The 14557-nt window shown below is 67.2% G+C and overlaps 3 protein-coding genes and 3 non-coding genes across 7 annotated transcripts; 3 read left to right on the top strand and 3 right to left on the bottom strand.

Moving 5' to 3' along the window:
• The first annotated feature begins 281 nt into the window (after window positions 1–281).
• On the top strand, window positions 282–6822 carry LOC119154957 (oxysterol binding protein). Its single transcript, XM_037403026.1, has 14 exons — window positions 282–627; window positions 1628–1836; window positions 2512–2759; window positions 2864–3062; window positions 3483–3585; window positions 3666–3720; window positions 3883–4014; window positions 4100–4345; window positions 4424–4544; window positions 4684–4787; window positions 4923–5018; window positions 5103–5284; window positions 5407–5627; window positions 5707–6822. Exons 1-14 carry the CDS (start codon window positions 305–307, stop codon window positions 5847–5849), a joined length of 2382 nt encoding a protein of 793 aa, XP_037258923.1. The 5' UTR covers window positions 282–304; the 3' UTR covers window positions 5850–6822.
• Window positions 6823–7011: 189 nt separating this feature from the next.
• TRNAK-UUU lies at window positions 7012–7084 on the bottom strand. The gene has a single exon. It is a non-coding gene; the product is annotated as a tRNA-Lys (tRNA).
• A 587-nt stretch (window positions 7085–7671) lies between these two features.
• On the bottom strand, window positions 7672–7756 carry TRNAR-UCU. Its single transcript is given in 2 exon segments — window positions 7672–7707; window positions 7720–7756. It is a non-coding gene; the product is annotated as a tRNA-Arg (tRNA).
• A 209-nt stretch (window positions 7757–7965) lies between these two features.
• Window positions 7966–8038, top strand: TRNAV-UAC. The gene has a single exon. It is a non-coding gene; the product is annotated as a tRNA-Val (tRNA).
• Window positions 8039–8609: 571 nt separating this feature from the next.
• On the bottom strand, window positions 8610–11683 carry LOC119155161 (calcium-binding protein 2-like). Of its 2 annotated transcripts, none has more exons than XM_037403430.1 (6): window positions 11353–11683; window positions 10444–10474; window positions 9767–9910; window positions 9525–9670; window positions 8987–9134; window positions 8610–8891 (listed from the first exon to the last, which is right to left on the bottom strand). In XM_037403430.1, exons 1-6 carry the CDS (start codon window positions 11599–11601, stop codon window positions 8863–8865), a joined length of 747 nt encoding a protein of 248 aa, XP_037259327.1. In that variant the 5' UTR covers window positions 11602–11683; the 3' UTR covers window positions 8610–8862. The 2 variants fall into 2 exon arrangements, with proteins under 2 accessions (XP_037259327.1, XP_037259328.1); XM_037403431.1 differs by having other exon boundaries at window positions 8721–8891; window positions 9561–9670; window positions 11353–11678.
• Window positions 11684–12593: 910 nt separating this feature from the next.
• Window positions 12594–14192, top strand: GPR152 (G protein-coupled receptor 152). The gene has a single exon (XM_037402892.1). It carries the CDS (start codon window positions 13045–13047, stop codon window positions 14143–14145), a length of 1101 nt encoding a protein of 366 aa, XP_037258789.1. The 5' UTR covers window positions 12594–13044; the 3' UTR covers window positions 14146–14192.
• The last annotated feature ends 365 nt before the right edge of the window (window positions 14193–14557 follow it).

Below are 14557 nucleotides of genomic sequence, written 5' to 3'. Positions count from 1 at the left end.
TGGCCCCGCCCAGCGAGCGCGCCCTGACGTCAGTGACTCGCGGCTCCTCTCGCCTCCGCTCATTGGCGCGCCGCGGAGACAGACGGGCGAAGCGACCAGTGAGAAGGTGGGGCTCACGGCGTCCGGCGCAAGCGCACCAATAGCCAATAGAAGTGCAGGTACCGCCCCGCGCGGGCGGTGGCACCAATACGCCGGTCGGGGCGGTGCGCGCCGGGGCCGCCGCCGCCAATGGGGCGCGGCCGGGGGCGGGGCGGGTGACGGCTGAGCGGCGTGGGGCGGGGCGGCGGTGGCGGCGGTGGCGGCGATGGCGGAGCTGCGCGCGGCGGCCGCGGGTCCCGGCCCGGCGGCGCTGCCCGGCCCCATGGCACTGCCAGTGGGGCCTGGCACGGCCCCTGCCTTGCCCTCACCGGCGGCGGCGGGCGGCGGGGCGGGCCCGGGGGCGGGCCCGGCGGCAGCAGCGGCGGCGGCGGCAGGGGGCGGCGGCGGCGGTGGCGGCGGTGGCGCCGGGGCGGGCGGCGCTGGGGCCGGTTCGGCCCGCGAGGGCTGGCTCTTCAAGTGGACCAACTACATCAAGGGCTACCAGCGCCGCTGGTTCGTGCTCAGCAACGGCCTCCTCAGCTATTACCGGTACGCACCGAGGGCCTGGCCCCGCCGCCCCCGTCCCGCCCCGCCGCCCCGCGCCTCCTCCTTCCCCCGTGACCTTGGGCCCGGCCCGCTGTCCCCGCCGCGGAGCCCCGGGGGCCGGTGGGGGATGTCTGGGGGGAGGGGTGTCATCCCCGGGCCAATGCGGCCCCGGTGCCCCCCGGTGCGGGGCAGGGCTGTCACTCCCCTGCCCCGTGGAGCGGCCGCTGGACCTGTGACTGTTGCCGGGGCGTGCCCTGCCTGCCCTCCCCCTGTCCGCTGGGGCTCGGTGTGTCCCCCCGAGCTGCCACCGGGGCCGCGCCACACCACACACCCCCCACCACCACCCCCCGGCCCTGCTGCCGGTGGGAGCGGGGATTGGGCGGGCGGCGGCGTTACCGGAGCCCTCAACGTTGTGCTACCCCGAGGGGACACGCGAGCCCGGCTGCGGCGGGGGGGGGCTGGCCTTCCCCGGCCCCGCCGTTATTCATGGGGGAAGCGGAGCCAGCGAGTAGCTGCCAGCTCCGGTTACCGCCTGGCGGGGCGGGGCGCTGCCCGCGGCCCGTGCTCGGGGTGTCCCAGCAGCCGGTCCCCTCCGGCAGGCCCGGCCCCGGCCCGGTGGCGGTGACGTGGAAGGGGTGTGCCGAGCTGGCACGGCCTCGCTCTGCGGGGACTTCACCCTCTGCCTGGGCCGGGGACTGGGGCAGTGTGGTGGCCCCCGAGCCCGCTCCTGGGGGGGCGCTGAGCCCTCTGTCCCTGCCGAGGGCCTGCGGACCCCTCCCCGTTGCCCCCCAAAGTGGCATTGCCAGCCTTGGCCCCGTTCCGGCGCTGGCAAAACCACCGCAGGCTGGAGCCGGCACCCTATTAATAGCCCTGCCTGCGGGGCGGGGAATGCCAGGCCCTCTCTGTGCCCCCCCCCAGGGCTCGGCCCCCACCGGGGCCAGGCCATGGGGCGCTTCCTTCCCCCGGCCCCCTCAGTGTGCCCCCCTCCTGCCTCCCCATGCAGCTCCAAGGCGGAGATGCGGCACACCTGCCGCGGCACCATCAACCTGGCCACGGCCAACATCACCGTGGAGGACTCCTGCAACTTCATCATCTCCAATGGCGGGGCCCAGACCTACCACCTGAAGGCCAGCTCGGAGGTGGAGCGGCAGCGCTGGGTCACTGCGCTGGAGCTGGCCAAGGCCAAAGCTGTCAAGATGCTGGAGGAGTCAGGTATGGCCCGCGCTCCTTCGCACCCCCCCCGTGAGCCGGCGTGTGTTCCCTCAGAGCCAAGCAGCACGTGTCAGCCCCCTGCGATACCCGTGTGGGTTCCCTCTGCAGCACACAGCCCTGTTCTCAAGCCCCCTCTGCCAGCTAGAAACACAGCCTGCTTTTCCCCGTCCCTCTCCTGTGCTCGTTGGAGCACTGTGTGGTGACAGCGTCACAGCCTGTGGCCTGGGGTGCTGGCAGCCACTCCCCAAGCAGGATTTGGAAGGGCTGGCTGTGTCCATCCACGTGTGAGCTCAGCAGTGCCGTCCTGCCAGCATGAAGCTGGCTTCCCTGCTGCCCCACTCCAGCTTGAGGCGCCGCCAGCAGCCTGGCACACGCTTCCCTGCTAGCGGGACTGCTTGTGTGCCAGGAGAACGGCCATCTGCTCCGAGCTGCCACTCCCTGCCCCGGCATCGCTGTCCAGGATGCTGTGGTGGTGGCCAGGAGTGCCCCACATGCGGCTCCCAGCCCTCAGGGAATGGGGGGACCTCCTTCTGTGCCTGTCCTGGCAGCCCTGCGGTCAGAGCCTGGTGTGGCTCAGCAGGCAGGTGCTCCTGTGATTCCCAGCACGTGGCTTCCCCATCTCCTGGGAGGAGAGAGGCCCCACAGGGCCATGCTAACATCCCTTTCTGCTGGCAGATGACTCCGGCGACGAGTCGGTGTCACAGACGGACAAGACGGAGCTGCAGAGTACACTGCGCACCCTGTCCAGCAAGGTGGAGGATCTGAGTACCTGCAACGACCTGATCGCCAAGCATGGCACGGCCCTGCAGCGCTCCCTTAGCGAGCTGGAGACCCTCCGGCTGCCAGCCGAGAGCACTGAGAAGATTAAGCAGGTGAACGAGCGAGCCACCCTCTTCCGCATCACCTCCAATGCCATGATCAACGTGAGTCTACACCCCACCCCATGGTCCAGGGCAGGGGGGGTTCCACGGGGCGGTTGACCCCTGTACTCAGACCGTGCGCTGATGGGGCACCGTCTCCCCCCTAGGCCTGCCGAGATTTTTTGATGCTGGCCCAGACCCACAGCAAGAAGTGGCAGAAATCGCTGCAGCATGAACGGGACCAGCGTATCCGACTGGAGGAGACACTGGAGCAGCTGGCCAAGCAGCACAACCACCTGGAGAGGGCCTTCCGTGGTGCCACCGTCCTGCCTGCTGGTGCATCTGGCACCGGTGGCTCTGCCAAAGGTACCACCCGGCTCCCGGGCGCCCCTGCGCCGCGTGCTGGGGGACCGGTTGAGGGGCAGTGAGCTGCAGCAGCGTGGCATGGTGTGGGACAGGGATGGGGGAAGCTGGCAGCACTGTGCCCACAGAAACCCCCAGCTGCTTCCAGGCTTTTTCCTGAGCCAGCTTCAGCTTCCTTCATGTTGCTGACCCCAAGCGATAGGTCTGTCTGGTCTCTGCCACACAGCCGAGGTGCTGTGGCACCTACAGCTGGCAGCTTGCTGCCCTGCTGCACATATAACCATCTCGCTGTGCCCCTGCTCCTCCTAAGCCTTGTCTGCCATCCCTCAGTGCACCTGGCTGCTGGTGTCGGGGGACCCTCCAGGGGAAACTGGGAGGAACCTTGAACTCGCTGCCTCAGCTGCCCTGTCCCCTGCTCCCCAGATCCATGCTGTCCTGCGAAAGGAGACTTGAGTGATGAGGATGATGACAACGAGTTCTTTGATGCCCCAGAGATCATCACCATGCCAGAGAGCATGGGCCACAAGTGAGTGCTGGGGTGTGGAGCTGCCCTCCCGCTGCCTGCACCCTGCTCAGGACTGATTCTGCCCCTCTCCTCCCCACCAGGCGCACCGGCAGCAACATCAGCGGCACCAGCAGTGACATCAGCCTGGACGAGCAGGTAGGATGAGGGCTTTCTGCCGGCGTTATGTGCTGGCTCTTGGAGGAATGTGGCTGGTAGGGGGAGTGGCTGCAAGGCAGGGCTGGGCTGGGGGTGCCCCGGTTCCCTCGGAGGGGTGGGGAGGTCACAGCGGTGTTGCAGGAGCCCTTGTCTCGCCCCCAGTACAAGCACCAGGTAGAGGACACCAAGAAGGAGAAGAGAACCCGCATCCCCTACAAACCCAACTACAGCCTCAACCTCTGGAGCATCATGAAAAACTGCATCGGGAAGGAGTTGTCCAAGATCCCTATGCCTGTGAGTGGTGATGCAGCTGGTGGTGCTGGCAGGTGGGCGCAGGGCACCCCAGGACCACTCCCTCTTACCTCTTGCTGCTTTCCAGGTGAACTTCAACGAGCCCCTGTCTATGCTCCAGCGCCTGACAGAGGATCTGGAGTACCACGAGCTGCTCGACCGGGCAGCCAAGTGTGAGAGCTCGCTGGAGCAACTGTGCTACGTGGCCGCCTTTACCGTCTCATCCTACTCCACCACCGTCTTCCGCACCAGCAAACCCTTCAACCCCCTCCTTGGGGAGACCTTTGAGCTGGATCGCCTGGAGGAGAATGGCTACCGCTCCCTCTGCGAGCAGGTACCACCAGCCCTGCTCCTCCGGGCCCACCGGTCTGCTGGGAGTGGCTGGCACTGACCTGTCCCCTCTCCTGGCCAGGTGAGCCACCACCCGCCAGCTGCTGCCCACCATGCTGACTCCAAGCACGGTTGGACGCTTCGCCAGGAAATCAAAATCACCAGCAAATTTCGGGGCAAATACCTCTCCATCATGCCTCTGGGTGAGCACTGCAGCCCTGGGCACACCTGCCGTGCCAGGAGACGCTTGAGGAGGGAGTGTGTCTGGTTTGGGGACCACCGGAGTCTCCATGGACCGGGCAGGCTCCCAGGGACCGTTCCCAACACAGCCTTCCTCTGCAGGTACCATCCACTGCATCTTCCACTCTTCCGGCAACCACTACACATGGAAAAAAGTCACCACCACCGTGCACAACATCATCGTGGGCAAGCTCTGGATAGACCAGGTGGGATGAAACGCCAGCGATGGGGCTCCCTGGGACACGTTTGTGCCCAGAGGCGTGGATCCCCCGTGCCTTGGTTTCCCCTGTCAGTGGGGAAGGGGCTGGGGGCTGGCTCTGAGCATCCCCTCCCCTCCACAGTCGGGTGAAATAGAGATCGTCAATCACAAGACGGGTGACAAGTGCAACCTCAAGTTCGTTCCTTACAGCTACTTCTCACGGGATGTGGCGAGGAAGGTAGGGGCACGGGGAGGCGTGAGATGGGCTGGCATGCTTGTAACTCCCACATGGCTTGATTCAGGCTGTCCCCTGTCCCGGCAGGTCACTGGGGAGGTGACAGACCCCACGGGGAAGGTTCATTTTGTCCTGCTGGGCACCTGGGATGAGAAGATGGACTGCTACAAGGTGATGCTGGGTGCTGGGGAAAACGGAGCCGAGGGGCGGCAGAGGGCCCATGAAGCCGAGGACAGCCGGGTGCTGCTGTGGAAGAGGAACCCGCTCCCGTGAGTTAGGGACATGGGCTGAGGTGTCCCAAGAGCTGGAAGGCCAGCTCCAGCCCCCGGTAAGGGGCTTGGTGTGAAGCCCGCTGGCAGAGGGCTGAGGTCTCTCCCTTTCCCTGGTGTAGGAAGTACGCGGAGAACATGTACTACTTCTCGGAGCTGGCACTGACGCTTAATGCCCCGGAGAGTGGCACGGCACCCACCGACAGCCGCTGGCGCCCCGACCAGCGCCTGATGGAGAACGGCCGCTGGGACGAGGCCAATGCTGAGAAGCAGCGGCTGGAGGAGAAGCAGCGCATCTCCCGCAAGAGGCGTGAGGCCGAGGCTTCCAGGGCCACCGAGGATGGTAAGAAAGGGGCCAGTGGCCCCCACCCTGCTCCCTGCCTGCCCCCCCACGGCCCTCACCCCCTCCCTCTGTCCCCCAGGCCCCCCCCACGACCCCTACAAGCCGCTGTGGTTTGAGCGCAAGAAGGACCCGGTCACCCAGGAGCTGGCGCACGTCTACAAGGGTGGCTACTGGGAGAGCAAAGAGAAGCAGGACTGGAGCTTGTGCCCGGACATTTTCTGAGCCAGCGGGGAGGAGCGGCGGGGAGGGGGAGGCAAAGGCCAGCCGGCTGCCGGGGGCACTTGCCGCAGGCCCCCCACCGTCTGTCTGTCTGTCCGTCTGTCTTAACTGCCCGTCTGTCCCCATGCGTCGCCGGGAGCGCCGGCTGCGCTCGCCTGCCGGGGTTGCCTTAGCCGATCCAAACTGACCTTGATGCCGGGGCAGGGGGCGGGAGCCGGCATGGCCCCCCCAGTCCACTCCGGCTGGTGGGGGCGGGGGGGCAGGGTATCCCCTTCATCCCATACAGGCGCGCTTGGTCCTGGCCCCCTCCCCGGTGCAGTGGAGATGGTGCCCTGGGGTTGGGGGGGCAGCCCCCTGGGGTGGGGGCACAGCTCTCCCAGGGGGGGCAGTCAGTGTGGCCCCCGGGGAGGGCAGGGGCCAGCTCTGCCCGGGCGGTGGGCACAGTGGGGCGAGCCCGAGGCTGGCCTTGGTCTCTTTGCCCCCCCTCCCCCACCCCCCCCTTTTTTTTTTTTTTTTTTTCATTTCCCCTTATCCCCCACACCCCCAGGCATATGGGTGCTCTCTGGGGAGTGGGAGGGCCACACTCCACCCCACAGCCTGTTCTATAGGTGTATATTATATATATGTAGAGAGCAACTGGGGTTCCCTTCCCCCCTGCCCGCAGCACCCCAGGGGAGCGGGCACCCAGCCAGCCCCCCAGCCCCCCCCGTCCGGGGGTGCCCCATCCCGGGGTGGTCCCCAGACATGGGGCTCCCCCGCAAGGTGCCTTCCCTGTAGGTTGTTTAGGGCAGGGGGGGTCCCCGGTTTTGGCGGAGCAGGGCGGGGGTGTCTCCCATCCCATCTCCAGGGCGCAGCAGGCCCCTGCACCTCCAGACACTACAGAGGCTGGGAGATGCGCTGTGGGGGGAGGCAGCGGGGGTCTGTGCACCCCCAAATCTGCAAAGTGGGGGCGTATGATGCCTTTTTTTTTTTTTTTTTTTTTCCTTCTCTCTCTCCAGAAAAAAAATAAATTAAAATCTGTGAATGCCCCAGCTTGGCTGTGCCTGCTCTGTGGCGGGGGTCGGGCTGGGTGCTGATCCCAGGGGCCTTCTTGTTGCGTGGGGGGAGCTGAGGGAGCACCCACTCCCCCCAGAGGTGCTGTACCCCCAAAAATGGGAGTAGGTAGCACCCGAACAGGGACTTGAACCCTGGACCCTCAGATTAAAAGTCTGATGCTCTGCCGGCTGAGCTACCCGGGCAGCTCCTGGTGTACTATGGGGGGCACTGGGGGGGGCACGTGTTCCCCACCCTTCCTCCTCCCTGTCTTCCCACTATGGGCTTCTTGACATGTGCCCCTCCTCGATGCCACCGTGGGCACCCAGTTGCGATGGAGGGCCACCATGCCCCCCCCCCCCCCCCCCAAGATCCCCGTGCCCCGCCCCCTCGCCCCGTTCCCAGAGGTCCCCAAGTGTCACCCTGACACCCCCCCCACCTGGGGAACACGGCTTCTTGTCCCACTCGCCCGTCCTGCTGCCCTGGGGTGCGTGCTGGGTGTAGGTGGTGGGACCCTCTGTGTCCCCCAAACTCCCCCGCCTGCCCCTCAGACCCCGGGGAGGCCCTGGGGCGCTTCCTTCCCCGCCGCGCCGCCCCCCCCCCCCCCAATAAAACGGAGCCAGGGGCTGCCAGAAGTGGGACTCAAATGCATGGGCACACTCACCCACGGGCATTAACTGCAAGAGGTGACCCCACATTTTTGGGGGCTTCACCCCCACCCCACCCGTGCTGCCTCACAGGGGTCTGTCGTGGGGGTCCCCATGTCTTGTTGCCCCTCGCCCAGCAAAAGCAGCGACTCTGGTGGGACTCGAACCCACAACCTTTGAATGGCCGCCCCTGTTAGAAGTCCAACGCGCTCTCCCTTGCGCCACAGAGCCACCCCTAGCCCCCCCGGGACCCCCCCACGGGCGGGGACACTCCATGGACAGGGACACCCTCCGTGTCCCCCCTCGGTACCTCCTCAGTCCCCCCGTGTATCCCCTCCGTATCCCCTCGTGTGCCCCCTCTGTCCCCTCCTGTTCCCCGTGTCCCCCCGTTTTCCCCCCGTGCCCCGGGCTGGATGGGCGGGCGGGGGCGCCCCGTCGCCGGCTCCATGGTGTAGTGGTGATCACGTCTGCTTTACACGCAGAAGGTCCTGGGTTCGAGCCCCAGTGGAGCCATCGCCCCCAGACCCGTATTTTTGGGGAGCCCCTCGCCCTCCCACGACGCCACCCCACCGGGGGTGACCCTGTCCCCGGGCCTTGGGGATCCCTGGGGGCGCATCCGGGGGGGTGGGGTGTCCCCCCGTACCCCCACGGTCTGCATGGGCCCCCCGCGTGCTGATTGGCCAGCTGGCGCAGTAGGTGTGTGTTTATTGGCCAGCAGAGCGCTCTTGCTGATTGGTTGATGCTGTGGCCTCTGTCACGCTGATTGGCCAGTTAGAGCAACACATCGCAGAGTGCTGGTGCCTTGGCCAGCGGTTTGGGATGCTGACTGGCCGGCCGGTTGCAGCGCGGCTGCTCATCCAGCCAACGGCAGAGCGCGGGTTAACACGAGCTGCCTGTACCCCGAGCCCTGCCTGTACCCCGAGCCCTGCCTGTACCCCCCGAGCCCTGCCTGTACCCCCGGCCCTGCCTGTACCTCCCCGTCCCCAGGCGCTGCCCCCCCCCCCCCCCGGGGTGGGCAGGGGCTGGGACGGTCCCACCCCACATCCTCTCCCAAAGACCAGCAGACACCTTCCTCCAGCTCTGATCAAGGGGGTTTATTGGGTCCCCTGCCCATCCCACACCCCCCCCCCCAGTACTGCTGCCACCCCTGGGGGCTGTTGGGCCTGGGGGGGGTGAGGGTGTTGTGTCTGCCCTGTTGCCCGATGCAGGCGCAGCTCCAGCTGTTCACTCTGAAGCCTAATGCTGGCAGAGAGGTTGGGCTGGCGGGTGGGCAGGGAGCGCCTGACAGGGATGGGGGATGGTGGGGGGGGGGTCCCCCCTCCTGCCCTGAGGCTTCGTTACCGGGTTGACAGCATCATAACGAACTCTGTGGGGTGAGGGAGGAGGGTGTGAGGGGACCCAGAGCTCATCCCCCCACCGCAGCCCCCAGCCACCTGCCGTGGGGAAGGGGAGGCCCCTCACCGTCGAAGTCCACGTGCCCGTCCCCATTGAGGTCCACGTCCTGCAGGATTTCATCCACCTCCTGCGCCTTCAGCTGCTCCCCCAGCAGCGCTGCGATGGCCTCCCGCATCTCCGCGCTGCTGATCTCCCCGTCCCCGTTCACATCGAACTGTGGCACCCGCAGGGGGTGGTCACCCTCCTCACCGGCCCCATCATCCCCCTCCAGAGCCACAGTCACCCTCCCCTCCATGCCTGTGATCACCCCCATGGTCACCGTCAGCCATGATCTTCCCATGGTTGCTGTCCCCTCCATGCTTGCAGTCACCCCCGTGGTCTCCATCACCCCATGGTCTTCCTGTGGTCACCGCAACCCCATGGTCATTATCACCCCATGGTCATGGTCTCCCCATGGTCTTCCCATGGTTGCTTTCCCCTCCATGCCTGTGGTCACTGTACCCCCATGGTCACCATCCCCCATGGTCTTTCTCTGGTCACCCCCATGGCCACTGTCACCCCGTGGTCTTTCCAGGGTCATTGCCCCCTCCATGCCTGCAGTCACCTGCATGGCCGTGGTCCCCCGTGGCGGTGGCCATACCTCACGGAAGGCGATCTTGAGCTCCCTCATGCCCACCATGTGGGCTGTCTCCTCCCGCAACTTTGGCCCCATCATCTGCACAAAGTCCTCAAAGTCCACGCGGCCGCCCACTGCACACAGGACAGGGACAACTTCAGCGCCCCCCACCCCAGCCCCTGGCCCTCTGGACCCCTCCCCAGCCCCACGGCAGCCGGCCCCACGCTCACTCTTCATCTTGATGTGCTGGGAGATCTCGATGAGCTCCATCTCGGTGGGCATGTACCCCAGCGTGCGCATGCAGGTGCCCAGGTCCTTGTAGCTGATGTACCCGTCCTGGTCCGTGTCGAACTCCTTGAAGGCGTCCAGCAGCTCTGCCCACACACGTGGGGACATGTGGGCACATGGATGCCATCAGGCGTGGGGGTCCCCAGGCACTGCGTCACCCTGGGGCATCTCCCTCCCTGGGTGCCATGCTGTGGTACATGGCTCTGTGGCACTGTGCCCTATGGCAGAGCCCTCCGGGACAGTGTCCCCACGGCACTGCGCCCCACAGCAAAACTCTCCATGGCACGTGTCCTTGTGGCACTGCACCCCATGGCACATCCCTCCATGATGTGTCTCCTTGGCAGATCACTCCATGACAATGTGTCCCCCTGGCACTGTGCCCAATGGCAGATCCCCCCCATGTCATATGTCCCCATGGCAGATCCCTCCATGGCACTGCGCCCCATGGCAGATCCCTCTGTGGCACATGTCCCCATGGCAGATCCCTCTGTGGCACATGTCCCCATGACAGATCCTTCCATGGCACATGTGTCCCTATGGCAGATCCCTCCATGAGAACATGCCTCCCATGCCTATGGCCCACCCCAGCCCCCCAGCACCCCTGTTCCCCCCCGCTCACCGTCCAGCTCCTCCGGTGACAGCTCCCGCTCCTGGGCCGGGCACACAGGGTGGGGACAGAATCAGACCTGGCTCAGCACCCCCCCACCCCCACCCCCAGCAAACCGCTGTGTCAGCTTTGTTAAGCATGGGACAAAATTAACTCCAGCGGGAGGGATTAGAGGGATTGGAGGCAAAGCCTGCCCTGCCCCATGCCTCTGTCCCCTGCCCTGGCCCCCACGTTCCCTCTCCTGCCGCCCAGCCTGGAGCTGCCCCAGCCTGGGACCCCCAGGCTCCAGACAGGATTTGTCCAGCACCCATGGGTGCTGCGTGCTGCCGGAGGTGGGAGAGCAGCATGAGTCCCTTGCAGAGGTCTGGCAGCTCAGCTCCCCTGGCTCAGACTTTCACTCTGGGTGTCCCCTCCATCCCCAGGGTCCCAGAGTGTCCCTGTCCCCAGCGCCCCTGTATCCCCTCCATCCCTGGCGTCCCAGAGTGTCCCTGTCCCCCAGTGCCCCATAACCCCTCCATCCTCAGGATTCCAGAGTGTCCCTGTCCCCAGTGCCCCCATGTCCCCTCCATCCCCCAGGGTCCCAGAGCATCCCTACCCCTGACCCAAATGCCCCATGTCCCCTCCATCCCAGGGTCCCAGAGTGTCCTTGTCCCCATCCACACTGCCCCTGTGTCCCCTCCATCCCCAGGGTCCCAGAGCCCCATGTCCCCTCCATCCCCAGGTTCCCAGAGCATCCCTGTCCCCATCCACACCACCCCCATGTCCCCTCTATCCCCAGTGTCCTGGAGCATCCCCAACCTTGTCCCTGTGCCTCCATGTCCCCTCCATCCCCAGGGTCCCAGAGCATTCCTGTCCCCACTGCCCCGGTGCCCCCTCCATCGCCAGCGCCCCCCGCCCCCTGCCCTGCTCTGCTGCCCCCACCTTGCCGAAGACGGTGTTGAGGAAGGGCGAGTAGGTCTTGTTGGCGGCAGCGTGGGGGTCCCCGGGGCCCTTCTTGCTGTTCTTCTGCCCGTGGCCACCATGCCGGGACTCAGAGCCAGGGCTCTTGGTGCCGGGGGGGCCGCCATTCTCAGGGGGTTTGGGGGTTTTCTCACTTGCCTGCCCCCCTTTCCCCTTGTCCGGGGCCTCTGTGTCCTTGGGGGTCCCCTTGTCCCCCCGGGTGCGTGGCATGGGGCCGGGGCCGGGGCCGGGTGGGCTGGCGGGCGGGTAGGCAGGGAGCGGGACCCTGCGCTGGCCAAGCCTTAAGAAGGAGGCAGGGAAATCCTCTTACACCCCGACGTGCCCCCCACGCCCCCCCCCCCGTGGGCTCCCTGGACACGGGCAGTGCAAAGCCAATTAGCAGTGATTAGCGGCAGGAAACGGCACCTGGCCACTGACACCCTCTTGCCGGGACAGAGCCACGAGGTCACAGCACCGCCAGCGCCGGCCGAGGGTCCCTCCGCTGGCACTGACCCATGTCCCCACCCCGTGGCCACCACCATGTCCCCAGCACCAGCACATCCCCAGTGCTCTCACCCCACACCGACTACCAGTGTCCCCAGTGCCAACCCACGTCCCCAGCGCTCTCACCCATGGCCACCTCCCATCCCCCCAGCACTCAGGAGGGACATGACAGCCGTGGGTGCTGTGGCGAGCGCAGCCCCCCCGTGCCCCACGATACCATCAGCCTGGCTCAGCCACCACAGGATGAGTGGCAGCAGGAAGCCAGCACATGATGGTGAGATGCCATCGCAGGGACGATGCCAAACGTGCCCCCCCCCCGCAGCACCCGCTGGCACAGTCACACCACACACAGATCTATGCCCCTGCCCAGGGGGTCCGCGCTGTCTCCAGACCCCCACTCTGATGCTGTGTGGGGTCCAGCAGCGGGTGGCCATAGGTGAGAGCGGGTCCTGCCCCATGGCCACCCCCCTGCCCCATGGCACTGCCCCAGAGCACTGATAGTGCGGCCGTTTCCGCTCTGCCTGCGGCTGTTGCTAATGGGGTTCCCTGGGCCCCCCCACCCCCCCGGCTGGGTGGGGAAACTGAGGCAGGGCTTGCCCCCCCCCCAGAGCTCCCTGCAGGCACAGACCCAGCGCCTGGGTGGGGGGTGAGAGGTTTGAGGGGGGTCACTGCCGGAGGAGGGGGGGAGAGAGGGGGCAGAGCTTCACCGCTGCAGCCCCTCCCACCCGCTCCCACATATAGGGCGCCCCACAGCCGGGTGCCCCCCACCTGCCGCCTCTGCCTGTGCTCTCCCCACTGTTAAGGTAGGTCCTATGTTATTTACTGCCCTGGAACCCCGCAGCAGGGGCTGGTGGGGTACCCCCGGGCTCGGCCGGGGCAGATGGAGTTGGTGGGCACATGGTGGCACAGCTGGTGGGGGACAGAGATGCCACAGAGGAGAGCGGGGGGGGGCACCCCAAAAGGAGGGCAGAGCAGGAGTAAGCCAGGCTGCCGCAAGGCAGGGGGCCTCTGGGGTGGCCCTGGGTGGGCACTGGCATGGTGCTGCAGGATGGGGTGACACGGGAGGGGGTGAGACCAAAGGGACATGGGAAGAGGTGACACCAAAGGGGGTGGCACCCCTTCCCGCAGCCCTGAGCTGCCCACGCCGCCTGCAGTGCTGGAGTCCAGGCGATGGAGCTGAACGCCACGCTGTTCCCCCCGCTGCTCCTGCCACCCCCCGGCACCCTGACGTGGGACAGGCAGCTGCAGGTGGCCTGCGCGGCGCTGGGGCTGCCCGCCAACGCCTTCACCCTCTGGCTGACGGGCTGGCGCCTGCGCTGCCGGGGACTGGCCGCCTTCATCTTCAGCTTGGCTGCCTCCGACTTCCTCTTCCTCGCCAACTCGGTCCTGCAGATCTGGTCAGTGGCCCACCGTGACCAGGGGCCTCTGGACACCCCGCTGTGCCGCCTCCACCGATTCCTCAATGGCTTGGGCTACTACAGCGGGCTCTTCTTGCTGGCGGCCATCAGCCTGGACCGCTGCTTGCTGGTGGCCGCCCCGCTCTGGTACCGGTGCCGGCGGCCGGCCCGCTTGCCGGCGGTGCTGTGCGTGGGCGCCTGGCTGGTGGCGGGTGGCTGCAGCGTGCCCGACGCAGCGCTGTCAGTGGCAGATGAGCTGCTGCCCGGGTTGGTGGTGTGCCGGAGCCAGAGGGGGAGCTGGGACGTGCCGTTGCGTTGGCTGGAGGTGGTGGTGGAGGGGCTGCTGCCCTTCTGCGTGGTGGTGGCTTGCCATGGGGTGGCCCTGGTGCTGGCCCGGTGCCGGAGCAGCCGAGGCGGCCACCCGCTCACCCGTTTCCAGTACATCGTGGTGGCCACGCTGAGTGCCTACGTGGTGCTGCATCTGCCTTTCCAGGTCACCCAGCTGCTGCACCTGGTGGTCTCTGGGCCCCCTGACCACCTACTCTACCTGCTGGGGCTGGCCTTCAACCTCAGCAGCTGCCTCAACCCCTGCCTCTACCTGCTGCTCGGCTCCCGCACCTGCCATCACCTCACCCGCCTGCCACGGGCGGCCCTTGCCCGCCTGCTGCCTGCCACCAGCACCCCTGTGCCACCCACTGCCCTCAGCCCCGTGCCACCTGCCACTGGCACCCCTGTGCCACCTGGCACCGGCATCTCTGCACCACCCTCCACCGTCACCACCACGCCACCCACTGCCATCACCCCTGTGCCACCCACCACCCTCGCCCACCTGCCGGCCGAGGCACCCGTGGGGTCCCCACCAGCAGCTCCATGAGCTGCAGCCCTGCCTGGCGCAGCGTGGGGTGGGGTGGGGCCAGGTGTGCCCCCACGTCCCCGCTGCGTCCCTGGCTGGGGAGACCCTCACCAGGCCCCACGCGTGGGCCAAGCCCCATGCCCACCCACCCACCCACCTAAACGGGGTCTCGGTGGGGCACAGCCACCCCTGGGGACGTGGGGCAGAGTGTGGTGCTGGGAGGCTCAGTGGGTCCCCACGGGAGACCCGTGCCCAGCCACCGTGGAGGGGCCCTGCCCCACGGGGTGCCCTATGGGATGGCCCACGGGGACCCTGCCCCACGGGGAGCCCCCGCCCGACCCGATGCCCCCCTGCCCCCCAAGGTACCGCCGCCCCCGGTGCCGTGGCCGCCCCCCCGATCCCGATCCCGCCCCGCCCCCTGAGGCGCATGCGC

This window comes from Falco rusticolus, chromosome 10 (genome assembly GCF_015220075.1).
Source record: "Falco rusticolus isolate bFalRus1 chromosome 10, bFalRus1.pri, whole genome shotgun sequence".
Taxonomy (NCBI): Eukaryota; Metazoa; Chordata; class Aves; order Falconiformes; family Falconidae; genus Falco; species Falco rusticolus.
The sequence above is the reverse complement of the archived record's forward strand: the minus strand, read 5'-3'. Positions and strand labels throughout refer to the sequence as shown.